We start from the raw sequence: 27,501 nt of genomic DNA on the forward strand, positions 1-27,501 counted from the left end.
TCAAACAAACCATCAGCATCTTCATATTTTCATGGATAAATGTCCCCCATTTCGGTATTAATTTAACATTCTTGGCTGGCTTTAAACTCGTTCCGCTTCAGTATGGTGCAGACTAGCAATGCGCTACCCTTAAACTGTTTCGCCAAATTAGCTACACCCTTTCACTTTCCCTTCCATTTTTTGGGCTACAAGGAGCACTTAAAATCCTTTAATTTTCTCAAAAATCGACAGTGCACCTAATAACCCAATGCGCTTAATGTACGGATGAATAACTCTGGCTTGGCTTTTTGACCTGGAAGCAGTATTATTTGGGACATGGTGTAATGATGACCGTGACCAGTAGATGGCAGTCACACATAAGACATACACTACCGTTCAAAAGTTTGGGGTCACCCAAACAATTTTGTGGAATAGCCTTCATTTCGAAGAACAAGAATAGACTGTCAAGTTTCAGATGAAAGTTCTCTTTTTTGGCCATTTTGAGCATTTAATTGACCCCACAAATGTGATGCTCCAGAAACTCAATCTGCTCAAAGGAAGGTCAGTTTTGTAGCTTCTGTAACGAGCTAATCTGTTTTCAGATGTGTGAACATGATTGCACAAGGGTTTTCTAATCATCAATTAGCCTTCTGAGCCAATGAGCAAACACATTAAATGATAAATGATAAATAGGTTATACTTGTATAGCGCTTTTGTACTTTCAAGGTACTCAAAGCGCTTTGACAGTATTTCCACATTTACCCATTCACACACACTTTCACACACTGATGGCGGGAGCTGCCATGCAAGGCGCTAACCAGCAGCCATCAGGAGCAAGGGTGAAGTGTCTTGCCCAAGGACACGACGGACGTGGCTAGGAAGGTAGAAGGTGGGGATTGAACCCCAGTAACCAGCAACACTCCGATTGCTGGCACAGCCACTCTACCAACTTCGCCACGCCGTCCCATTGTACCATTAGAACACTGGAGTGATAGTTTCTGGAAATGGGCCTCTATACACCTATGTAGATATTGCACCAAAAACCAGACATTTGCAGCTAGAATAGTCATTTACCACATTAGCAATGTATAGAGTGTATTTCTTTAAAGTTAAGACTAGTTTAAAGTTATCTTCATTGAAAAGTACAGTGCTTTTCCTTCAAAAATAAGGACATTTCAATGTGACCCCAAACTTTTGAACGGTAGTGTAAGTTTGGACTGCAGGATGACGCCTGTTCAATTGATGTCAGCGGATTATCCATATATGGTAAAGGTGTACCCAAAGTGTTTTGCACGGGTCTGCCATTGTAGTCCGACGATGTAGTCAATAAGCTCCTTCTTTTTCTCTATCCTCTTGTTGTGCGGTATTCATCATCCGCTGTTACCATTTCTAATACAAAGTTGCATACACATCTAAATTAATGTGTCAGTAGAATTGCTATGGAAGCGCTAAAAACTACAGATACAACAAAGATGGCGGGTAGAAGATACTGTCAAAGTGGAGCCACGTAAACAAGCGTGGCCACAAAATGTAGCATCCAGAAGAGACTGTCAGAAAGTGGCTTAAAGATGATCTGTAAAACATAATCTATGCAACATTTTGACCAAAGAACCACCAAGACCACAAGGAACTGTGTTACATGTAAAAAAAAAATTCCTAATAATCTGGTGTGCCCCTTGCATGAAAATAGACCCGCTCATCGGCAGTGCGCCTTATAATCCTGTGCCCCCAATGGTCCAAAAAATATGGTATGTCAACTTCTAGATACAAGCAAGTATTTAACACATTTTGGCTTGCAACCTAAAGCATAACAATAAGCTGAGAAACAGCTCTTCTCCAAAAACACACTTAAGTTGGGCCACTCTTAAGTGAGGTACCACTATATAATACACTGGTCCACAGGGCTCTTCATGGGTGGCCTGAAAACATCACTCCAAGGCAATATTACATGTGACTCTGATGTAGGGCATAATATAGTGTAGTATGCAGCTACATTGATTCATGTTCTACTGCTTAGCCTGATAAAAGTTAGGGATGACCTGGAGCTTATCTCAGCTGACTTTGGACAAGGGTCTCTGTACACTCTGGACTAGTCACATAATGTTTTTTTCCCCTCAAGAAAACCATAGAAATGTAATAATAGTAGTAATATTTTGATTTTACGTTATACTGTGTACAACTGTTAACACTGTAAAAAAGTGTGTGCGCATATGTCCTGAGCAGATGGCTCGTGATCAAATCATTCACCAATTATTAATTTATTTGCTCCTCTATCTGAGCTGCATTGTGGTCTTCCTCTATAAGGCCGCACTATAGCCTGTGGGCCTTCTTGAGCGTCACTGTGTGTGCATCAGGCCCAATCAAGTGTCAGCCGCACAGTGTGCCTGTGATTGGGCTAAATAAAGGGTCCCTTCAAGAGCGCCGCGGCAGCTGCACCCGTGAAAATCTCTCTCCCAAAGCCTGAACATGCGAGATGCTTGATTTGATTGTTTTCATATAAATTGTTATTTTTACTATGAGTAGAAGAGGGCAACCTGAATACATATTGCAGCTCAAAAACAAAGCATATTACTGATTTAGTATTTTATATACGCTACTGAATATTCAGACACTTACGTTAGGTAAGATTGGACTAAACTGAACATCTCAGAGCGTTCAATCGTTCACAACTGGACTGCTTGGTTTGTCTTGGAAGATTTTTGGAGTATAAATAAATGGGGTTTGGGCACCAACTATTGGACTAGATCTAAACAAACTAAGTCTATGAGCACGAACTGATGAAGCTTACTCGAATGAGCGGCGAAACATCTTCTAAGACAAACCAAACAGTCCAGTTGCGATCGATTGAATGTCCTGAGATGACAACGACCTGGATGAAGGAGAACCTTCATAGGTATGAACATTACTATCGTTGTAAAGTTACAATTTATCTTGTTTGCTTGTGGAAGTGCTCATCTACTGCTCAATTTCCACTAACTGTGTTCACTTGTGTTCCTCTCTAGTATGAGCAGTTTGAGAGCACTATTGGTTTTAAGCTTCCCCACCACAGAGCTGCCAAAAGGCTGTGGAAAGTCTGCATTGAGCATCACACCTTCTTCCGGTAAGAACCAATACCCGTCTTTCCAACTTCTAAGGCAAAGTAAACATTTATATCTGCACATTTTTTAGCATTTAGTCTTCTGTGTTGTGGTATGCGACAGTGGTGTGTTTAAATGTCCTCAACACAGCCAGTCATGTGCAGTAGGCCGGGATAGTACGCTGTGCCACTGGGCGACTATTAGGCAAAATTGGATCAGACGAGGTGTAGCTCAGTCAGGAAGCCTCCCTCACTGCTCCCCCTGGCAATGATAATGATCTTTCTGCATGATTCCCTACGAACGTTTATTTTCTCTAACTAGTCAAGTTTAATCGTCTTCCCGGCACTCTGCCAGAGCAAAAGCCGACCCCAGCGGGGGGTATCCGAGGACCTCACTAAACTATCCTGTGTCTGCCATGTTTATTTGAGTGTTTTAGCCTTTTTTAATTGGAACAAGTCAAAAATGAGATCTGTTTATGTGGGGATCAACTGAGCTTAGCGATGGGTACCTTTCACATTTGAACAGATACAGTGGCAATTCCCTGAACCTGGGAATCGATACTGATACTTAGCAGTACTAATTCTCTGTACTTTGAACCCTTAACTAACCCTAACCCTTGATAAATGGTGATTGTATAATAATGAAATATAATTTTTCTATTTTTGATAACGTTGCTGACCAATTGTTATATCTTGTTTTAATATTACATGTCTGAGTCTCCTTTGCAAGCAGTTGCAAATCCAAAACGTTAGATGTATAGACTACAGTATGTTGCCTATTCAGGCATTAGTCTGTGCCATTAAGCTGAATCTAGTCTTTTATTGCGCCCTAAAAGTGTTTATACTATAAGTCTTGTACTTTTTACACATTCGCTACACTTGATCATAATGTGCATTTTAGTTGTAGTTTCTGTACCAAATTTGGAGGTGTTGAAATCGCCATGTAAAATCGCTAATGCTAATCAGTAGCATGTACCGTACTTTCCCAGTCATAGAGCGCATCAAACCATAAGCCGCAGATATACATTGGTACGAAAGATTTTGTCAATGTTTATTTACATACCTAATTGTTTCCCAATGGTGCCTGTCACATGACAGAAAAACGGCTGATCAAACAAAATAGAAGTCATTGTCATGGACCCACTAGCTGTTGAAGCTAGTTCTCCAATCAGCTAAACAGACTCAATAATTCTATGGTGAAGTTTTGGTAAATTTACAAAACTGAATACAAAAAGAATACTAACTTATTATAGTATTATTAACTATAATAAGTTAATAATACTAACACAGACACTTGTAAATGTGTTCACATATTCGCTAATGCTAACAACGCTAGCTGGATTACACTCCTACAGACATCACACATGGGACGGTTTAGTAAGTATGAATTATTTTAGTTATGTTGTAAAACTTACAAACGTTGCTTGGAGTGATGAATAAAGAATCCGTTTGCGCAGAAAATCTATAGACAAATAGTAGACAAAACGGGATATAATTCTTGTACAAGGCACAAAACTGGGAATACATTTTCAACTTGCAGCACCTGCAGTGAGCGAACTCGTCCAAGAGATAGAGCCATAGCACAAACAATCACACACATTTTCAATGTCTCTGTCTGTGTTGAAATGTATATGTTCAATACAAAAGATTACGGCTGTTAGCGAAGAAAAATCCATAAACTAGCTGCACCGCTTTATAAGCCGCATGGGAAAAAAGTAGCGATTTATAGTCCGAAAAATACGGTATTTGGCAAGTCAATTTACATTAGTATCAAGCTAGCGCATTTTGGAAGAGTGGAGCCATACTTACTGTAAGTTTGAGTGTTTTCAAACACGCACACTTGATTTGTTGGCATTGAAAATGTAAATTGACACGGAAATGATTAGCATTAGCATTGAAAAAAAAAACATGCACCTGGGGATAGGTTGATTGGCAACACTAAATTTGGCCCTAGTGTGTGAATGTGAGTGTGAATGTTGTCTGTCTATCTGTGTTGGCCCCGTGATGAGGTGGCGACTTGTCCAGGGTGTACCCCGCCTTCTGCCCAAATGCAGCTGAGATAGGCTCCAGCACCCCCCGCGACCCCAAAAGGGACAAGCGGTAAAAAATGAATGGATGGATGGATTAACAAGAGGCAGTTTGGCTAGAGTCCGCTCGAGTGCTTCTTAAGTGATTGTTTGCCTATGAAATTACCAAAAGTTGGTACTCGTCACGAGCTGTGCTTTTGTTAGCATACATATAACACATGCTGGCATGCAAAAGCATTAATTGGTGACTATGAGCAACATCTAACGACCTATTTACGACTATGAAAATAAAGATAGCCCTAGTATTCAGTACAAATATGGTTTGGCTTTAGAGCCTAAAAACTACTTGATTTCCATCTCTCGTGCTCCATTTGTTCTATTGCCGTTTTGCAAGGGATGTTTTGGAATAAACTATCCGCCTTCACAGGTTGGTTTCTCCAGAGCCGCCTCCTAAGGGCTTCTTGGTGATGGGCTCAAAGTTCCGATACAGTGGACGAACACAGGCTCAAACCAGACAAGCCAGCGCTCTTATAGACAGGCCTGCTCCGCGCTTTGAACGGTCCAGCAGCAAAAGATACCTGCTCTCCAGGAGTTTGGATGGAGGTAAGAACCACTGTATAGATATGCATTGGGTGCAAGCAACTGATGCGATAATTCCGCTCTCTTTACTAGCCGAGTTCTCCCGGCCGGTGTCAGCCATGTGCGGGAATCACGACGGCGTCTTCCATCACAGCATGAGTGAACAGCCTCATCTCCGCAGCCCATCTGTGGATGAGCAGGAGACTGAGCTGGAGCCCAGTTTGGAACAAGACGAGGAGGATTTGGACCAAGAGCTGAGTCAGGACACGGAAAGAGATGAAAACCAGGATGGAAATGTCACTCCAAGCAAGAAGAAAGAAATTATGGTACCCCATAATTTGTTTTGACTTTTTGAGATTTTTCCACACAGACAGCAGATGATGCACTTCTGAAATGTGTTTCTCAGCACAATGCGATTCTTGCTTTGCAGCATTTACTTTTACTAACGCTTGTCTTTCACTTCTGTCTCCACTGCAGCCCTTTACCTTTTTCCCATAATGCTGACAAATTCTAACTCAGGCCAATTCTTCTGTCCCTAACATGAGTTTTCTTATTTTTCCTGCTGAACAAAAAAGGACGAGGCTGGATCACCAGTTGACAGTAAACAGGAGGTACATTGCCTGGTGATTTGGTCTCTGCCTGCCTGTCTGCCTGCTTGTAGCAGGGGTGCTGTGAGCTGGGTCATTTGGGGTCTTGGTAAAAAATACTTAGGGGAAATAGTAATATATATATAATAAATGTTTTTTTTTGCAGTCAGTAATGAACCAATTGACCTGTCATCAACCAAACCCCCACCACCCACCACAGTAGCCCTAGTAGCCTTTACCCGTCTTTGTCCATTGTTGCCCTAAATTGGCCTGCATCTCTTCATTTTCTTATAGTTCCTTCCATCTGACACACTCACATATCTGACAACTTGTGTCCATTTGTTGTTGCATCCCAGCTTAATTTTGGAACCTCAATTTACAAACGTATTTGTTTTTTCAAAAAGGATTTTGTCAATCGAAAAGTTTGTACCGTATTTTTCGGACTATAAGTCGCGGGGGAGATTTGTTGTTTTCGGTGCGAGGCAGAGGTGAGGAATTAACAAAAAAAATAAGACATGTCATTAACCTTTCCCCATATCTATCTGTTTATTGATGCCTGAATTGCAACAGATAAAAATGTTTTTGTTTTTGTTTTTTTATCTAACCTACCAGTTTATATATAAAGGTTTATTTGAAATAGGGACAGATACAGAAACATAGATATCTGAAACAGTTATCCAATGTATGCATCATAGTGTTTGTAGCCAAAGCTCATTTACAACAATTGTCCCCAACAACAACACAGATCTAACATCATTAAAATTAGGAAAATAAAAAGAATAAGGCAAAGAGGAGTCAATAATAATGATAATAGTAATAATACAGACAAAGTGCAAGCTAGATAAAAGCCAATAATAATAATAACAATAACACAGACAAAGTGCAAACTAAATAAAAACCAATTACCGTATTTTTTGGACAATAAGTCGCAGTTTTTTTCATAGTTTGGCCGGGGGTGCGACTTATACTCAGGAGCGACTTATGTGTGAAATTATTAACACATTAGCGTAAAATATCAAATAATATTATTTAGCTCATTCACGTAAGAGTTTAGACGTATAAGATTTCATGGGATTTAGCGATTAGGAGTGACAGATTGTTTGGTAAACGTATAGCATGTTCTATATGTTATAGTTATTTGAATGACTCTTACCATAATATGTTACGTTAACATACCAGGCACGTTCTCAGTTGGTTATTTATGCCTCATATAACGTACACTTATTCAGCCTGTTGTTCACTATTCTTTATTTATTTTAAATTGCCTTTCAAATGTCTATTCTTGGTGTTGGCTTTTATCAAATAAATTTCCCCAAAAAATGCGACTTATACTCCAGTGCGACTTATACATGTTTTTTTCCTTCTTTATTATGCATTTTCGTCCGGTGCGACTTATACTCCGGAGCGACTTATACTCCGAAAAATACGGTATAATGAAGCAAACTTCTCCATAGGAAACAATGTAAACATGAATAATGGGTTAGAGCAGGGGTGCCCATGACATCGATGGCGGAGGGTTAGTCAGTCGGCATAAAAAAAATAGACCTTTAAAAATGAGCGATCATCAATCTTCACCAAGACGTCACTTGATTGACATTCACAGCACCCGAGGATCTTGTGAGATGACGCTGGCTGCTGCAAGCTAATTATTAAGAAAAAATGACCGACAGGAAGGTGAGAAACACTTTTATATATCAACAGAGTCTCGCGCCGTACCTGTCGTCAAAACTCTAAAGACAGACTGCACAGTTCATATTTTCACAATAAAAGCGCTGCTCCATCCTGCCTGCGCTAACAAAATAAGAGTCTCAGAAAGCTAGCGTGCAAGACCTACACACATATATATTTATATATATATATATGTATATATATATATATATATAAATATATATATATATATATATATATATATATATATATATATATATATATATATATATACATACACATATATACAGTATACATATACATATATACAGTATACATATACATATATATATACATATACATATATATATATATATACATATACATATATATATATATATATATATATATATATATATGTATAGATATAGATACATAGTTATATATATAGAGAGATATATAGTTAGATGGATAGAGATAGATATAGATAAGGCAGGCAGACAGCAAAATGAGCAATTTATAGACATTTCAAAATACCGTGTGCACACACGCACACACACACACACACACACACACACACACACACACACACACACACACACACACACACACACACACACACAAAACAAAACGTCGTCTCCGAGAAGTATGGGATCGCACCATAGTTGGTACTTTTTATTTGACACAGAGCTGGTATGGCTGATCAATAATCAGTAAACATAACAAAAAAAGTAAGGCGATTCCGCGTTAACAAAGTCGTAGAATTGGCCAATGAAACGGAATCTGCTGTTAAACGCAGAATATCACAGGAACTGACATAAATGTAATGCTGTCATTCTGAGGAGAAGGAACATTTCTTAGGGGAAATAATGTGTCTGGGACCGCTCATTCATCCTTGAAACACGTCCTAAACTAATCAATGTCTAGACAGCCGCTTAAAACTGCCACTAAACTATAAAGCGGAAGCTAGCAAGAACAATCTATACATGCTCAACACATCTTATCTGCTTGTGTTGTTGTGAACGATATCATCAATGTAAGATCAATGTACAAACAAGACAGCAGCCACAACTTGAGAGGTTCTCTTTATTTTGTTAAACAGCCTCAAGTCGTCTCTAGAGCTGCAGCACACTTCCCCTCCTTCAAAATAACAGTACTGTGCACCACATCTGGTTTTACTGCGCTAACAAAATAAAGGTATAAAAAAAGTACTTTACTCAAGCATAATGTACTTACAGCACTTATTGATACGAAAAATGATTATGCTTTGACTTCAGATATTGGTCAAAATCTTTTAAAGGTGTGTTGCACCAAACCAAAAAAATTAGGATTTTAGTATTTTATTAGATGTTATTTATGACACAAAAAGCACACACTGTGGTGGCCAAATAAGTGCAAAAAGTAAAAAACAGAATAGATTTTTTTTTAAATGAAAACATAATTTATACTGTTTTATTATTAATATTGTTATACTAATTTATGTTTTGTTACTATTACTATTATTTTACATGTTGTTTATTTGTTACTATTTTATATTTGTAGTTCTTTTAATATACCCAATCCAATCCAATCCACTTTATTTATTTAGCACATTTTAACAACAAAAATGTTTCCAAAGTGCTGCACAACAATATTAAAAATAATATTAAAAACACTATTAAAATATTATCCTAAGCTCCACCAATGACTGAATAAAAACAAAAAATAAATAAATATAGAACCAATATAAAAATAAATATGATTAAAAACTATTTTAAAGGAAAAACCAATTAAAACAGTAAGTAGAAATCAAAATGTATAAAAAACAGAGGATAACAGAGGACCACACAACTCACGTAGTGTTAAAAGCCAAAGAATAAAAGTGGGTCCTAAGACGAGACTTAAAACACTCCACTATATATATTTAAAGTTGACTTTTTGTTACGTCGTGGTCGCATGTTTGTGCGCGGATCGTTTCCCCAAGATGCAGACTGAACTCCGGAGGCAGCGTGCAGGTAGGACAATAATTAATTTTTTATAAATCAGTCCATAGTACAAAAAAATTGCAGGAAAAATACAAACTTACACAAGAAAAGCGTGCTGATTGCACGGGGAGCTAAGGCAGAAAACTAGCACTGGAAAGCTAACATAGAAACAGGAATCAAAGGAGTACTAATGAAACTTGTTGCAGGAGCAAAGAAAACAGCCAGACCGAGTGTGGCGGAAGGCAGGAATAAATAGCTCTCTGATTAGTGCCCGGGAGCAGGTGAGCGTCCCAAACACTAATCAGAGGCAAGTGAAAATAATAATAATAATAAGAAGAAGAAACACAAACCCAGGGTGCTGAAACAGAAATAAGGGAGTCTTGGACGAAAACAAAACATGGTCCGGGCGACGGATCATCACACTTTTAGTGTTACAATACTCATGATTTCAAATAAATGAATAATCGTATTATTAATCGTGATTTCAATACCAATCAAAACAATCAGGATTATTTTTTTTCTTCCCATAATCGTCCAGCCCTACTGTATCCCCCCGAGAGCCAGCGTCCCCTCCAGAGGACATATGTGTTATGCACAACAGGGCTATTGTTTTTTCCAAAGTTTGTAACTTTGACAAAAACAAACGTCCACTGCAGAGGATGCTGGTTCTGATGAGGTTCTAAAAACACAAGTGACACGCCTTTCTCTCTGCCTGCTCTTCACTCTAACCTCCTGCATTCTTCTTCAATTCTATCCATTATCATATTTGTCTATTGTCCTTTCCCAACTCAGCTGTGTCAGTTGGAGGAGGACACCACTTCCCAGCCAAAACAGGAGGTACAGGTTCCTGTCATCAATGCGTCTGATTTTTATGTGCTAATGCTGCTTGGTGTTTTGTGTGCGTGTGACTTTTGCATGCTTCTACGTCCACGCATTGGTCAGCCAATATATTTACATGTTTGAAGGTTTGATCTCTGACGTTTTCACAAGCTTGTAATGAGAACATAGTCATCATCCTTGAAAAGGCCATTGTAGCACCGACTCTGTTGTCAATTGTTGGACACTGTTGTGTCCTGAGAACCAGCGTCCTCTGCAGTGGATATTTGGTGTTGGTCTGTTTTTTTTTGTCAGTTATACATATTAGCAGGTGTGTAACGGTATTGTAGATACCGCGGTATTGCGGTTTCAAAGTCTTCACAATAATGCCGTGACACGTAACGATCAATGTTCCCTCTAATTGTTCATGTGTCTGAGCAACATCACACGTGGCAATACCAGCAGCACACCTGTCTCAAACCAATCTTTTATAATAACACTCAAATGAGAGGAGTCATTTTTATGAGATTATTTTGTAATATTAGTGATTTGGCCCACTTGTAATGAAAATAAAAGAAATCTTGTTTTTCATAAGCTATGGATTAGAATTGTACAATATGTCTGGGTGGGGGTCCTGCTTTGGAAATCATTTGTACCCCTTTCAGAGATCACATTTAGTTCCCCTTAAACATCCTCATGTTGCACAATGAAATGTAAGCATAGGATGAAGTGTGCATTCCTGTAACTTTCTTTAGTAACAGCATTCCATGATTGATATAAATAAATTAACATTAATAATAAATGACAGTAGAATAAGCACACGTATGACTGAGGAGTCATAGTGTAACTTTGTGTGGTGTTTGAGTTGTCCGACTTTTTGTGTGGCCATATACGCACCAGTTGCGTGTTGGTGACAGATGACAAGTTGGTTTTGGCCTGGTTTGTACGGCAGAAAATGACTAGTTTTTCGAGATATAAGTTTTTTACTCATGTTTTTGGTGTGGTTATGGCCGAATATAAACAGTTTTGCTGTTGATCGATATAATTCCTGTCCTCGAAGCATCTCGATAGACGTTACAATAATTGAACGGTGTTCAATTGAAGGGTGTTGACGAACACCGTTAGGGCCACTTGTTGTCACTGTCACTCAGAGTTGCTTTGCAAAATTACACAGAATAAATGTGTTTATGTTGTTTAGAATTCAGATGGGATTTGATTTGGTGCGCGGCATATACTTGCTGTGCGCAGAGGACGCTTGAGCAGTGCTCAATTGCGCAGGCGCGCACCTTAGAGGGAACGTTGGTAACGATATCAAACAAAAACTTGGGGTGTAGTTTTTTCTGATGCTTTAGCATTGGCTGGGTCTGAAAAGAATCTACATCGCTCAGAATACTTTGTGCAGCGCGGGGTCGACTAAGTGAGGGGCGTGGAATGCTGTAAGCAGAAGGTGAAGTGTGTTCAAGTAAATGAGAGGAATTGTTTTGAAAAATTCATCAAAATCTGTCCATAACTGTTTTAGTTATGTTGCTAACAAACAGACAAACAAACCCTGGCGAAAACATAACCTCTTTGGTCCATCCATTTTCATTACTTGTCTCTCTCCATGTCGTGGCAGCATACACCCTGGACAAGCCGTCACCCAGAAATAATATTTGAAGCCAGCAAAGCTAAACATCAATTTGTGAGGTATTTACAGTTGTAATTGGTAGTTAACTTTTCTGAGCAACTGCATTTTCCAAACAAGTACAAACATGTCCACTGTGGAGGACACTGTTTCTCAGAAAGAAAAAGTTGAAAGACAGTGTTTTAAAACTGGATGTTTACATTGTCACTGAAAAGACACTCAACTGTAAGTTTTTAGTTTAATATTTGCTTAAAACAGTGGATGTCCCTGCACAATTATTTGCACGTACCATGAATTGATTAACGTGGACTTAAACAAGTTGAAAAACTTATTCGGGTGTTACCATTTAGTGGTCAATTGTACGGAATATGTACTGTACTGTGCAATCTACTAATAAAAGTTTCAATCAATCAATCAATCAAACTTAAAACACAGGTTTGTAGTATGATTAGAACATTTTAGAATTATATTAGTGTTCAATTACAGTAAGTGTGTTTATCCTAAACATTCCTTCATTTTACACACTATGGCATTTTTAACATTAATTTGACCGCAATAATATTGTACCGTAGCCTTAATACCATGATAATATTGTACCGTGAGATTTTGATAACGTTACATCCCTACATATTAGTAAAAAATGGCTCCGTTATGCAAACAGGGCTATTTTATGGCTAAATTAGGGCTTAAGGCATAATTTTATATTGCGGGCTTAAAAAATGTACCGTATTTTTCGAATTATAAGTGGCAGTTTTTTCATAGTTTGTGCGACTTATACTCAGGAGCGACCTATGTGTGAAATTATTAACACATTACCATAAAATATAAAATAATATTATTTAGCTCATTCACGTAAGAGACTAGACCAGACCTGGGCATTCTGCGGCCCGTGGGCCGCATCCGGCCCTTTGTGCGTCCCTGTCCGGCCCGCGTGAGGCCAATTATAAATTACAAAATAAATTTTAAAAAGTATCTATGTCGAGTGTGCAATACAACGGTGCTGCTTTTGTTTTGAAAATCGTTATTTGTATTACTTCCGTGTGGACGTATGCGTGTGCGTGATTGTGAGTGAATGTGAACAGCTGCAATCATTAATTACAAAATAAAGTTGAAAAAACATCTATGTCGTGCGCGCAATACAACTGTGCTGCTTTTATTTTGAAAATTATTATTTATGGGCGTGTGTCAGTGTGTAACCTGCGAGTGAAGGTGCACATTCAGCGACAAGTGATGCACGGTTTACACCCGAGACGCTAAAAAGAGAAAAGTTGATGAAGAATGGCGTGTTTCCAACAAGACATGGACTGCCATGCAACGTTCCCTCTAAGGTGCGTGCCTGCGCACAGCAAATATATGCCGCGCACCAAATCAAATCCCATCTGAATTCTAAACAAAATAAACATATTTATTCTATGTAATTTTGCAATGCAACTTTGAGTGACAGTGACAACAAGCGGCCCTAACGGTGTTCGTCAACACCGTTCAATTCAACACCGTTCAATTATTGTAACGTCTATCGAGATGCTTCGAGGACAGGAATTATATCGATCACTTTATTGAGCAAAACTGTTTATATTCGGCCATAACCACACCAAAAACATAAGTAAAACACTTCTATCTCGAAAAACTAGTCATTTTCTGCCGTACAAACCAGGCCAAAACCAACTTGTCATCTGTCACCAACACGCATAGCACTAAACCACTGGTGCGTTTATGGCCACACAAAAAGTCGGACAACTCAAACATCACACAAAGTTACACTATGACTCCTCAGTCATACGTGTGCTTATTTTACTGTCATTTATTATTAATGTTAATTTATTTATATTAGTCATGGAATGCTGTTACATACACTATGTTGAAGTATTACTATTATTATTAATTATTATTATTATTATTATTATTATTATTATTATTTATCTTACGGTATATATCAAAAATAATATTGAGCAAAATTTAATTGAAATATTGTCGATGTGGCCCTCCAGCAGTGCTCGGGTTGCTCATGCGGCCCCCGGTAAAAATGAATTGCCCACCCCTGGACTAGACGTATAAATTTCATGGGATTTAGCGATTAGGAGTGACAGATTGTTTGGTAAACGTATAGCATGTTCTATATGTTATAGTTATTTGAATGACTCTTACCATGATATGTTACGTTAACATACCAGGCACGTTCTCAGTTGGTTATTTATGCCTCATATAACGTACACTTATTCAGCCTGTTGTTCACTATTCTTTATTTATTTTAAATTGCCTTTCAAATGTCTATTCTTGGTGTTGGGTTTTATCAAATAAATTTCCCCAAAAAATGCGACTTATACTCCAGTGCGACATATATATGTTTTTTTCCTTCTTTATTATGCGTTTTCGTCCGGTGCGACTTATACTCCGGAGCGACTTATACTCCGAAAAATAAGGTATTCACAATGTTTGAATGTTTGAAAACTTGAATTTCATTAGATCAAAGTTTTGTACTGAAACAAACTCATGGGAAAATACATTTACTTTCTTAAAATAAAAATTTACTTTCAAAATAAAAAATGGAACTTCCTGACACATTTACGACTGGGATTTGAACCCTGTACAACTGCTTACAAGGCCAGCAGTATTGTTATCAGTGATGGAGACTAGGAATACAATTAGACCTTACAGACAGCGCGTGATCTGACTGTAGAGGACAATGGCTCTCTATGTATTCTTGTCAAAATATTGAACTCTTTCATACATATTTGGAAACTCTGCAAAGGTCCTTGTGCAAGCACAAATCTCTACATTGCAAGCTTTGAAATCCTGCCATGACACTCCACAAACGTCCTTCTGATCTAAGCTTGTCTTCTTTGCCCTTCTTTGTCTTTCTCCCCCCCACTTAATGCCCTCCAGTTTCTGGATAAGTCAAAGGATGTCTTACTAAAGCACCAGGCCAGTATCAATGAGCTGAAGCGAGCCCTGAGGGAGCCCAACAGCAAGCTGATGAGCCGTGAGAAGCGTCTGTCAGCAAGCTCGCCACCCGGCACACCAGATAAAAAAGCTGTGAGTTTGAAATAAGTGTGGCGATGAGGCCTTATACCATTTGTGACACTGTCAATACCTCAAATTCAGATCTGTCCCCACCCTGTCAAAGTGTATTCGTATTCTAGTCTATCCACTCTCAAGCAGCTCTCTTGAGAAATCCTTCTCTCTCTCTCATTGTCTTTGAATATGTTAAGGTTTTCACAACTTTTCACACAAATGGAATGATTAAGATGTGTAAGACTTTTTTCCACATTGTGTGTTACTGTTACAAATGTAAAGTTTCATATTGATATGTCTTTGCGATAAAGTACCTTATCTGAAATTCTAATCCGTGCTCCACTTGAAAGATCTGGACATTTTCTCAGAAATGTCTCTCAAGTGTCCTTGAGCACGACAGTGAATTTCTAACTGCTCCTGATTCCTCTGTCATCAGTGGATGATGAATGGATGCAAGTGACAAGCGTGACTGTGTTGCACAACACTTTGTACTGGTTTTTGACTTGAAATGTGACATTGTAATGTGTAACCCTTTGCAAGTAGTAGCACTGACCAAATTACAGTAGTACCTCAGCTTACCAGTTGAGGTACTATCAATGGTTCTGTGATGGAACTCGTAACAAAAATTCCAGAAATAAATTAAATTTAGTAAGCTTTGAAAATATAGCACAATTTTAACATGTAACATGTTTTTAAATAAGAAAAACAAACTACTAACTAATATTACTACAGTAGTTTTATGAAGTAATGCAATTATGTCATGCTTGCTCAGTGATGTTTTTTGGATGATTCTTTATTTATTTCAATGAATTTAATCCGTTTCTTCTTATCAGCATTGTCCTTCTCACTCACTTTCTTCTTACCCATGGTTGGAAAACCAAAGTTTTGTCTTCCTAACTGTTAGCTAACAAGCTATCCAGTGAGACACAGGGTGTTTTTGTCTGATCTTACAGGGTTCATTGTGACATTTGCTATGCCAACCTAAAGGACAACAATTATCTGAGAGCTAGATCTTGTAGGAGTGTGATACTTTCGGTACCTAACCATTTGATCCGATTCCTGGGGTGACATTTGGATTCTGAATTGCTTCTCGATTTAAACCGATTCTCGCAATTTGGCATAATAATTATAATGAAACCTTTTCAAAACAGATTACAGGCTAGAAAGCTCCTTCTGATTACATGGAGATGGCACTAAAATGTATTTTTGAAATCTGATTATTTTAATAAACAAATGCAAAAATAAAAACTTTTTGAAAACTATAAATCAATTTAGAATTGGGATGAATAACAATCGCGATTCGAATGTGGATCAAATTTTTTGTGCACCCATAGTTCTTATCCTAAAAACTCGTAATCCAAGGTACTATTGTACTTTATTTATAGTAATTTGTACATGTGTTTGACATTTTCACTATTTAGATGTACTTGACTGCAAAAAAACCTATTATTAGTATTTCCAGATTTCCACACAGGATTTGTCTTTGTCCTGAATTTTACGAGCTTTAAATCATATTTTGGAACCACGCTTATAACACATTTGGGCTTTTTGAATGTATTGCTGTCATTGTATGTGGGCTCTGTACCGAGGATGTCGTTGTGGCTTGTACAGCCCTTTGAGACACTTGTGATTTAGGGCTATATAAATAAACATTGATTGATTGATTGATTTTGATTTATCAGCAGAAAATGTTTGCAGATTGTGAGACAATGAGTTTATCCCCAAAGAATATCTAACACTTTTTGCAATGTCATCTATTTTGTGTCTTGTTATTCCACTGTAGAGCGTCGGGTAACATAATATGGTCATGGTTTATGTGTTTCGGACATGCAAAATAGTTCCCATTTGCTTGGCAAATGATTTAGGATTGTTGTTTGGGAAGTTGTCAAGGACTCCCCATTGCATGTCAAAGTTGTTTCAGTTTCTTTAGTATTATTAGCACTTAATTGTTCTGTGCAAGTCTGGTTTTCTATACTTCAACCCAGCCAAAGCACTAATGGCTGTTCTTCCATCTCTTTCACTTCCTATTGCCGGCCAGTTGGGGGGCCGAGCGGCGGAAACAGACTCCATTAACAGCCTGTCTGTAGAGGGGTTCATCCAGAAGAATCTGGCGACTTCACCTGAGGTTGAATATTTCTCAGATTTTCCTCTATCATGATGATGTTTTACCATTCATAACATCACAACTGTTAGAATCCCTAACCCTGCTCTTATGGGGGACATAAATCTAAATGCATGTTTCGCAAATCTTCATCAATCATGGAGATTCTGTTATCTGTTGCAGGTATTGTCGATTTGTCTAACTGTGTTTAATTTATACCAACATAGGGTTCTGAGGAGTGGGTATTGATTGAAAAACAAGACAGTTGTCATCAAGAACATGACTGGAAAGTGAAAGAAAATAACTCTCCTCCATCTGATTCCTCCTGGGAGAATAAACAACAGGAAAAAGTGATACACAATGCCAAAATGATGCATATTGAGGTGACAGGGTCTGACAGAAAAGAAACGAAAAGCCACATTGATGAATGTCCATCAACAAAATCTGCCAAAGAGGTAGCTCTGCGCTCTGAGCAGCGGCCCACTAACAGAGGTCGTTTTGAGATTCAATTATTGGCAAATGCAGTGTTGTCTGAAGACAAATCTCCAAACAAACCATCTGAAGCCTTAAGCGCTGCACCGGGCTCACATCAGATGAAGGAATACATGGCTTCAAGACCGAGAAAAAAGAGGAGACCACAGAGTTTAAATCTGGGAGTGCCTCCAGAGCTTGCCTCCGGGAAAGGAGGAAGCGATTCTTCTGCAGACGAAGACGAGGAGTCAGACAGTAAATCTGAAGCAGGATATTATTGTCAACCAGCAGCGGAAGAGTTGATGAGACTTGATCGAGAACCAGAAAAGAGTGAGGCTGTCAGTGCCTATGAAGACATCACAGAGAACATAGAGGAAGTAGAAAGTCAGGATAATTGCAATCAAGATGCAGAACAAAGTAAGGTAAGGCTAGCAGAAATAAACGGACCTGGAAAAGTAGATCATGGTAGCTCATTTTCAGGTACTAAAAGTGAGGGTGTAATTAAGATAAGGGGAAAGGGCTTCATTGACAATAAAGAGCTAGCAGAGGTCAAATTACGACAGGTCAAAACTCATGAGAGAAAGATAAGTAACTCTGGAGCAGAGGATATTGAAGGTTTTCTGGGAGATAGACGTCAAAGGACGTCTCTCCACCGGTTGTCAGGCAGCCATCAGTCAGAAATCACCAGGATTGTTCCTCTCAAGCCAGAGCGGTCAAAGAGCATCGCGTGTAAGGATGACCAAGACAAGACCGGACAGGCTGAGCAAGCAAGGACTACAAGAAGAGAATACCGCTGGTCGGTTGGCTCTCCAGAGGGCTCCTCAGACCTCAACTGGACTGACGTATCTACCCTCCATTCAGCATTTGAAGTCGATATGGAGAGTATCACTAAACAAGAGCATTCTGATGATAGCTATCAGTCCTGGAAAGAGTCCTCAGAAAGTCAGATGTTTGCCTCGAAAAACTCATCGCTTTCCAAAACGATTCCTCCAGCACCACCAGTGAAAACCCAAAAGGCTCGAGAATCAGGGCTGATCCTACGAAACAGCCGAAATCCAGTCAGAGAGCCGAGCCTGGACCAAGCCAAGAAGAGACATTCGGTAACTCTTGGCATCTGCTTTTCGGTCATTGGAAGTACAGCATCGCATGAGCTTTAGACTTGCATGGCGTTTGTATTTTTCCTCTTTTTTGCAATGCCTTTTAGTGCATCCATCTTCAGAGTCTGTAAAGAGCAGTTGAAACTATGCTTTACATCCATCTTGGTGGTCCATTGAACAGTCAAATATTTTCCGTGCATCGCAATAAGTTCCATTTTCAGTTTTTAATTTCCTCACCCATGATGCTCTTTTGATGCTTCTAAAGAGTTGACGTCAACAAGACATGCGTAAGTCTTGCAAGCTGTGCCAATGTCCTGCATAACTTTATGCATGACTGCCGTTTGCAGAAATATTTTTCCTTTTTATCAAATTAAGTGTTCGTCTTTCAAGTTTGCGCTGCAGAAGGCTCATATTTTATTGCTCGACTAGTTTCTTTCATTTTCCATGTTATTTTCTAGCTGGATCACCATATTATTTATTTGCATATTTTACTCTATTTGCATATCATCCCAAAAAGAAAACCAAAATAAGTTAAAATCATTGAAATTAATTCATTTGTCACAGGAAACAATCCAGTTGAGTGACAAGTTGAATTGGTTTTGTTACAGTTCACTGAGGAACTACATTAAATGGAATCAAAGGATTTTACAACAAGTTTTATTCTGTAGACTATTCATTTATTTTTTTCTCCTCACCTGAATAGAAAGCCAATAACACACCAATTCCTCAGTTGAAAGCCTAGCAGGCAGTGACCATAAAGAACCACAGCTCAGTGTCAGTCAGATTTGCTGCCTTCATTCCACCGTTGATATCATAAAGAGTTTGCATGCATTTGGCACTGGACTGAAGGTCAAGTAAAAAGACCTGGCAGTTTTCCTCATTCATTATTTGAGTATATTGGTTTGAAGCGTCACAGGCAAGCATCAACCAAATCAAATAATGTGATTTATGGAATGATTCTTACTTTATATTTATCAGCTCATTGCACAGATTGCATGGCTATTTTGTTTATTTTGTTATTTTAGTCTTGAGATTCTGAATAAATCCCTAGAACAAATTAAAATAAAGGGAACCTTTGAATCACACCATTCCAAATTTTGACCAGTAAAATATTCAATTTGAATTCTAGGCAGCACAATATTGTGGTTATTAGGAGTTCTTCTCAAATAGTGGGCGAGCGTATTTTGGCATCTAATATAGATGTTTTACATGACAACCTAAACAATGATGACATTACCATTTTTTTGATGTCATGTGAACATTTCAAAAATCTCAATCTTTAACAACTTGATGTCATTAATTATATCTTATTTCGACTGACAACATCTTGTTCTGCACATATGCTCCCTAGGTAGTTGCAATGTAGCATCATAGATACTGTATAGATATACCACATATTACAAAAGGTAGCTAATTTATCGCGAGTGTGATACCATCACAATGAGATCAAAATTGGGTTTATTGTTTTTTATTTAAAGCACTTTACTTAATAGGATTAGTATGAGTTATTTTGTCTAAACTTTATATTATAAATACAATTCCTCATAGAACACAGTTCAACGAAAACAGTTCCCTCTGATTGGCTCTGACCAGGAGGCGTAGACCTTTAAAGTGACCAATCAGAAAGGAGAGGAGTTGTAGAAATCGTGTATTCAATGCTCAGCCTTAAGAGCCAAAAAAGGGTGGAACATAGAGAAACAAAGAAACGTGCAAGGATTTTGGCATTGTTTTGACGCATACCTCATAACATTTTCACAGACTTCTTGATGTAGGTCAATTTGTAGGCAGAGCCACTACTGTACCTCCTTGCACAAAGGAGAAGATAACTATCTTGCTATTGACTGGGTGCCTTCCTGTGCTGCCCCTCCACCTTTCCTGGTGTTACCTAGTATTTCATCCCCACACCTAGCATTGCTGTAGGATATATACAGCAAACCTACCGGCCATAACCTTTATGCATGTATAATCACAGAGGAAGTGCACTACCTGGGCAACTTTAAAATGCGACCTACAATAGGGTTCGAAAGGGCATGTGATTTCGCAATGCATTGTGGGGCGGTAGCCAGTTTCGTTTGGCCAAAGCTTAGGTTTACGTGGCTGTAGTGTACCCGCAATAATGTGAGAGAGAGCAAGCTTTGAGTAAGCTGACGCCATTGTCGAATACAAACTTGTATATATTTCGTCAATGGAGTCAGTTTTTATACCGGTGAAGAATTTTTGAATGCTCATTGTCGTAATCTACGACTTTCATCTCTTATGTGTCCGAGATGGAGTGAGGTTGCCCACCATTATTTTAAAAACAGGTTTCCCCTAAAAAAAAAACCAAGTCTACTATGATCACTCTGCGCTACTTCTCTGAAAATAATACTGATTAATTTTTGTACGTACCTGTGACTAAAAGTAAACAAACATTATTTTTTCCAGAGTAATGTTGTTTGTAGCCCATAGCTAGCTTTGCTAACGCTAACAGCCTACTAAATGCTATGTGTGAAACTGAATAAAGCATGCTTTGATTCAGACTTACCAGTCTGAAAATGCTGTGCGATGGCGTTAAAAGTGATGTTTGATTGTGTCACGGCTGCTATCCAGGCTATTTGCCGTCTCTATTAGCTCACGCTGGAATTGAGAAAAATCTCACGTTTTTTTTTCCTGAAGCGATTATGATGATTTTTAACATGTTAAAGAAAAGAACACAACTTTAGCACAGTTTTGCATTCAGCCATTATTTATTATTTACTTTTTAAATTATATCTCAATTCTGTACACTGCTGCTGGAATTTAAATGTTCCTGGGGGAACACTTCTGAAGGTTTCCTGGGGGAACTCTTCTGAAGGAATCAATAAAGTACTATCTATCTATCTATGTAATAAGTTATTCAGAGGCCAGCATGACCCGAAATGTATTGCGTTTAATACGTCACACTTTCAATCCCTGTCAGTCTGTGAAATAGTGAAATAGATTTCTCAATTGTTCTTCATTAGTCAGGTTATTATCCTTGAACTGCGTTTCTTTTATTTTTTATAGAAATGGTTTTCATTCATGCTCAATTTTTCTGTTGGTTGTACGCAAAATGATTTGCTCCACCTAACTGACGGTTTGCTTTGTGTCCATCCACTAGTAAACTTGAATGTTTGCGTCCTCTTCATGTGAAATTTGTGTTCTGCTTGAGGGCCTTAGTCAACTTCAACTTATTCAAATTTGCTCTTTCCTCTGCTTCCACCTGCAGGAGCCCGTCCCTGCTCCCTTTGTTTATGATGAGCCATTCGCTAATTTCAAGGTTGTTCATTTGTATTCAAACCCATTCTCATTCACTGCACCCCTCATTGCTGCCCCTTAAGGTGAAATGGCATGAATTTCCAATTTCTGCAGACTCGTTTTCCCGAGGCTAAAATGACTTAAATGTGTTGCCTCTCATTGACTGTTCAGTGGCTGTTTCGAGATGAGCTTAAATTGAATGTGGGTACTAAAAACTCTTGTATTCATCTGTTGCTGGAATATTTAATTTGTAATGTTTATTGAAGTTAGAATTAAATCCCTTTATTTGTGCTTGGTTTTTGGTGTGTCACCCTATTAACTTAACCTGAACTTATAGGATTTAGTAATGTAGCTAATGTCATTATGAGGGATATTACTTTCATAACCATTCTATTTAATCAAAACCGATTGAGTTTGAGCTTAATGTGGCATAGCGGCAATTTGGATTCAATTATTCACACACTTTCAATGGTCCTTCACATAATATTTACAGTATTCTGTAAAGTGAGTGAATCTACAGTGACTATGTCAATGTGAAGCCCAGGATGAAAGTTGCATCCATCCCATTATCATAACATTTTTACCATGGGTCTGCAGTAATCTAAGAGTGGCGACTATCTGTACCCCTCTCAGAAGGAGCTGAGTGACAGCAGGCTGCAGGCAGCTGTAGCCAGTGAAGAGGAACAGCAGCAAGACAGCATGGGCTGCATAAGGCAACCTCATTTGGGAATTGAACGCAAGTGCTCCAGCATGACAGTCAGCTCCACATCGAGCCTAGAGGCCGAGGTCGACTTCACCGTCATCACGGATCTCCACCCCTGCATTGAGGACATGGCGAAAGGCGTGTCCGATTCAGGAGAGGAGCGACAGCCCGAAGTCGGACGGGAGGACTTTGAGGAAACGTCCCAGTTCTATTCAGCATATCTCATGGGTTCAAGGGACAAATCTCCCTTAGAGGATAAACTTCCTGAAGAGGGACTTTATCATGAGGTAGTCAGATGAATGATTTCATCTTTCATCAGCATTTCCTCATGGATTCATCCTGCCTGCCTGCCTTTCAATGTTTTATTTTGGTGTGTTTTATGAATGTTTTGTCCAAGTTGATTTGCAGATCTGTTATATGTTCTTTTTATTGCCTCTACCATTTCATCACTTCATCAATCATACTTTGTTGGAATTGCAATACGTCCACGTGATTAGTTTGTCGTTATTTATACTCTCAATCTCAACTTGACTGTTTGTGTAATTTTGTTTTTCACAGCCACCCGTCGCAAAGAGAGACGCCGGTGCTGCGAGTATGGCCCAGATGCTGAAAAGGGCCGACTCCAAGACAGAGTCCCATACTAATGGTTCAGAGGCTCAGATGAGCGTCTCACCACAGGTAAATCAACATCAGTATTATACAAGCTACAGCGGTCTTGGTTAGTTGTTAAAGTTGGCGTTCCGAGCCTCCCAACTCCTAGTTGGCGTAGCGAATTCCACAGTGAACCCTGTAAGATTTGACTAAAAATCTGGTGTCTTAGTCGCCAGCATTAGCATATAGATTGACATATATTTGTTTCCCAAGCGCGGGAACAAAGAAGTGTGAAGGGGAGTGCTGAGAAGAAGAATTGGATGATATTCATCCGACTTGTCCAGGGTGTATGCCGCCTTCCGCCCGATTGTAGCTGAGATAGGCTCCAGCGCCCCCCACGACCCCGAAGGGAATAAGCGGTAGAAAATGGATGGATGGATCATCAAAAACATGACATTAGCCGACTTGGGAAGCAGTTAAAGCATAGCACTGTTAGTCTGCACCATACTGGTGTCATGATCCGTGGCCCGGATCATGTTTCGTTTAGGGCTGCAACAACTAATCGATTAAATCGTTTAAAATCGATTATAAAAAAAGTTGGCGATTAATTTAGTCATCGATTCGTTGGATCTATGCTATGCGCATGCTCTGAGGCAAGGTTTTTTTAAAAAAAATTTTAACCTTTATTTATAAACTGCAACATTTACAAACTTCTGAGAAACAATAATCAAAATAATAGGGGTGTAACGGTACGTGTATTTGTATCGAACCGTTTCGGTACGGGGGTTTCGGTTCGGTGCGGAGGTGTACCGAACGAGTTTCCACACGTAAACAGTACTCAAAATGCCGGACATTTGAGGCATTTAAGAAACTCTGCCCTGACAGCTCCGCAAAAGAGGACATGTCCGGTGAAAAGAGGACGTATGGTCAGTCTATCGTAGCCTGTTAGATGCTAGCATGCTAGCATTCTGTTTTAATTTTGAGTCAAATAAAATTATTTCCGTCTTGTTCTCATTTAAGTTTAAGAAGTTTACAGCCAACCATGCTTTTATGTCCTCAAGACAATTTAAAAGTGATTTTAAACATGTGTCACTTTTCATTTTTAAAGGGACGTAGATTTGCGTAAGGTCAGCATAAAGGTGATACAATATATATTTTTTAAATATATATTTTTAATGTACAATTAAGTAAATGCTGTACATTATTATTACATTACTTCATAAAACTACTGTCATTGTTTGTAGTACATTCTATTGTTTTGTTTTTCACACAATATTATCTAAAAGTTTTTCTTTTTACCAGCTGCATCACCCAACTAAATAATCTTGTGAGCTGCGGTACCACTCTGTCTCTTAGTCATTTCTTACTACTTTGTACTTTTTTGTATTTAAAAAAAAAAAACCATCACTGCACCATACTTGCAGTGAGTAACATTTTTAATATAAGTTGTGCCAAAAATGTAAAGGAAACTGGCATATTAGAAACACACTTATTTAATTGAACGTAGGCTCTGCTGTTTTATGACGTGATAAATCACAGGATTACTTTTGAAGTTATTTTCTTATGTTAAATGTGGCCAAAGTCACACATAATATTTTTAAATGGCAAAGAGCAATTTGTCCTTTTTTGAGTCTGCGGGGTTAAAATAGTGGTTAGCACCTTCTGGCAACCACCAGAAGTTAGTGTAAAATCTTGAGGGTGTCTCTGGGTTTAAGACTTTCACAAAGATAAGATGACCCCCTCAAGTAATCTTGACCTGAGGAGCAGTTGTGAAAGGATTTATATTCATCACCGAGTAAAGAATTCTGCAAGCATCCACTTTGGTTGTCCTCAATGGCCTTCCAGGTGTTTGTTTGCTGAAGTCTGCAGTGCATTCAATCCCTTTTAAAGAATACATGTGTTCCATCCTAGAATTTCTGCTTTGTCTGTTGTCTGTCTTTGTTGTTGAAGCAAATTAGCAGATTTATGGCTCAGTGGTTCCTACAATAATACCACTGCTTTACATGTTTTGGGTTAAAATCTTAGCTGTATCCTTTTTGTCTGCAGTGGCATGCTCTCTGTGTTTCGTTGGTTTCTCTCTTGGTAATCTCTTCCTCTCACAGTTCAAAATGTTGGGTTCATTAAAGACGTGTTTTGGTCTTCAGAGCAGTTGGGTTACTTTATCATGGCTCTGTGCGAGGCCATCAAATTCTTCTACATGTACCCCACCCCAACTCCGTTACAGAGCTTGCTTTGGAACAAAATGGGGCCTTCATCAGAGCGTTAGATTAGGGTACATCTCATGATGGTTAATTTAGAACATTTGTCCAAGCCGCCTTAGTGGTTAGCATGCCGGTCTCACTGTCAGGGGATTGATAGTTCATATGTCTGTTAGAAGCACCTCTGTGGAGTTTGCATGTTATCCCTCTGCGTGCGTGTTTTTTTTCAGGGTACAATGGTTTCCTCACACATTGCAAAAACATGCATGTAAAATGTGACTCATGTAATTAAATTTGTGACCCAGCAGTACTGTATAGAAAATAAAAGAATGACTGAATGAAAATGTGTCCATATGTTCCGTTGCATATTCTTTTTTGTCTGACGACCATTTTTGTTCTTCCTACAGAGGCTCTCCTTCACACAAGAGGCTCCAGTCATCCTTAAAGAAAATGGATCGCCTGTAAGTGATTAATAAAGAAATACTACTGTATGTATCGAGATGTGTGACAGTATGTGCTAATAAGGTGCCTAACTTTTGTACTGAATGAAGATGTGAATAGTTGTTTTTCTCTCTGTGATGACATATTTATCACTTATAAACACACTCTTGACTCCTTTGCTCATAATGTGCTGTACAGGTAAAAGGCGGCGTTCTAGGTAAAGACCCTATAGTGTCCCCACTGACTATCACTGGAGAAAGTGTCACCACTGCAACCACAACTCAAGTTACCAAGGTAATTCATGAGGGCAGTACTTTATATATATATATATATATATATATATATATATATATATATATATATATATATATATATATATATATATATATATATGTATATATATATATATATACCTGTGTATATATATATGTATATACCTGTATATGTATATATGTATGTATTTAAATTTTCCTGAGGGAACTCTCCTGAAGGAATCAATAAAGTACTATCTATCTATATCAGGGGTCTCAAACTCAATTTACCTGGGGGCCACTGGATGCAGAAACTGGGTGAGGCTGGGCCGCAAGAAAAGATTTCTTAAAAAAAATCTAACATGCACTTTTTAATGAATTCACCTCCTTTGAATGGCTTTCCCGCCCTAGCAACCATCTCACTCACCATGTAGCTAGCTTTGACTGCTGCATCGCTCTTTTCGCTTGCTTTCTTGACGAAATCTTGTTGCCTCAGTAGACTGGTTTTAAAATTTGCAACCCGGTTCACTCCCCTAGTATTTTGCATACTCCTCAGCATGTCTAGTTGTATAATGACGTTTCAAATTGTATTCCTTGTGCAACGCAACTTTCTCTGTATCAACTACAGAAAAGAGCTATAAGGATTATTCATAAAGTAGATTACTTAAAACACACTAACATATTATTTATTAATTCTGGTTTATTGAAACTACAGGAGCTAGTAAAGTTACAGACATTATGTGTCATGTTTAAGGCTAAAAGTAAAACATTACCAGCAAATTTACAAAAAATGTTTGTCATCACTTCTGAGAATGAAGAGCATAGAAGAAAAGGTCATTTCAAACATCAGTATTCAAGGACAACTTTAAAACAAATGTGCATATCAGTGGTGGGGGTTAAACTATGGAATTCTCTTTACAAGAGATAAAAGATTGTAAAAATATATTCCAATTGAAAAAATATATAAGGACAGAACAATGAGATCATATGGACAGCCATAACTGTTTACATTTTGCTTTATATTTATTATTTTACTTATTTTTTGCCTAGTTTTGTATTTGTTTTGTATCATCCTGTGAGGT

General features: G+C 38.4%; 1 protein-coding gene across 8 annotated transcripts in view; it reads left to right on the forward strand.

Annotated features, from left to right (window-relative positions):
* The window catches only part of LOC133648971 (band 4.1-like protein 1), a 169,753-nt gene that overhangs the window by 131,680 nt on the left and 10,572 nt on the right, over nt 1-27,501 (forward strand). For 3 of the 8 annotated variants that reach the window (XM_062045601.1, XM_062045583.1, XM_062045592.1), the window contains 13 exons: nt 2,982-3,079; nt 5,510-5,685; nt 5,755-5,987; nt 6,237-6,272; nt 10,652-10,696; nt 15,183-15,332; nt 17,350-17,436; nt 17,640-18,983; nt 22,207-22,257; nt 22,869-23,225; nt 23,497-23,616; nt 26,135-26,188; nt 26,367-26,462. In XM_062045601.1, the coding sequence (XP_061901585.1) occupies nt 2,982-3,079; nt 5,510-5,685; nt 5,755-5,987; nt 6,237-6,272; nt 10,652-10,696; nt 15,183-15,332; nt 17,350-17,436; nt 17,640-18,983; nt 22,207-22,257; nt 22,869-23,225; nt 23,497-23,616; nt 26,135-26,188; nt 26,367-26,462 (2,847 nt within the window). The remainder of the gene's footprint in view (nt 1-2,981; nt 3,080-5,509; nt 5,686-5,754; nt 5,988-6,236; nt 6,273-10,651; nt 10,697-15,182; nt 15,333-17,349; nt 17,437-17,639; nt 18,984-22,206; nt 22,258-22,868; nt 23,226-23,496; nt 23,617-26,134; nt 26,189-26,366; nt 26,463-27,501) is intronic. The other 5 variants (XM_062045609.1, XM_062045625.1, XM_062045618.1 and 2 more) reach the window with 5 other exon arrangements.

The sequence above is a fragment of the Entelurus aequoreus genome, linkage group LG01 (genome assembly GCF_033978785.1).
Source record: "Entelurus aequoreus isolate RoL-2023_Sb linkage group LG01, RoL_Eaeq_v1.1, whole genome shotgun sequence".
Lineage (NCBI taxonomy): Eukaryota > Metazoa > Chordata > Actinopteri > Syngnathiformes > Syngnathidae > Entelurus > Entelurus aequoreus.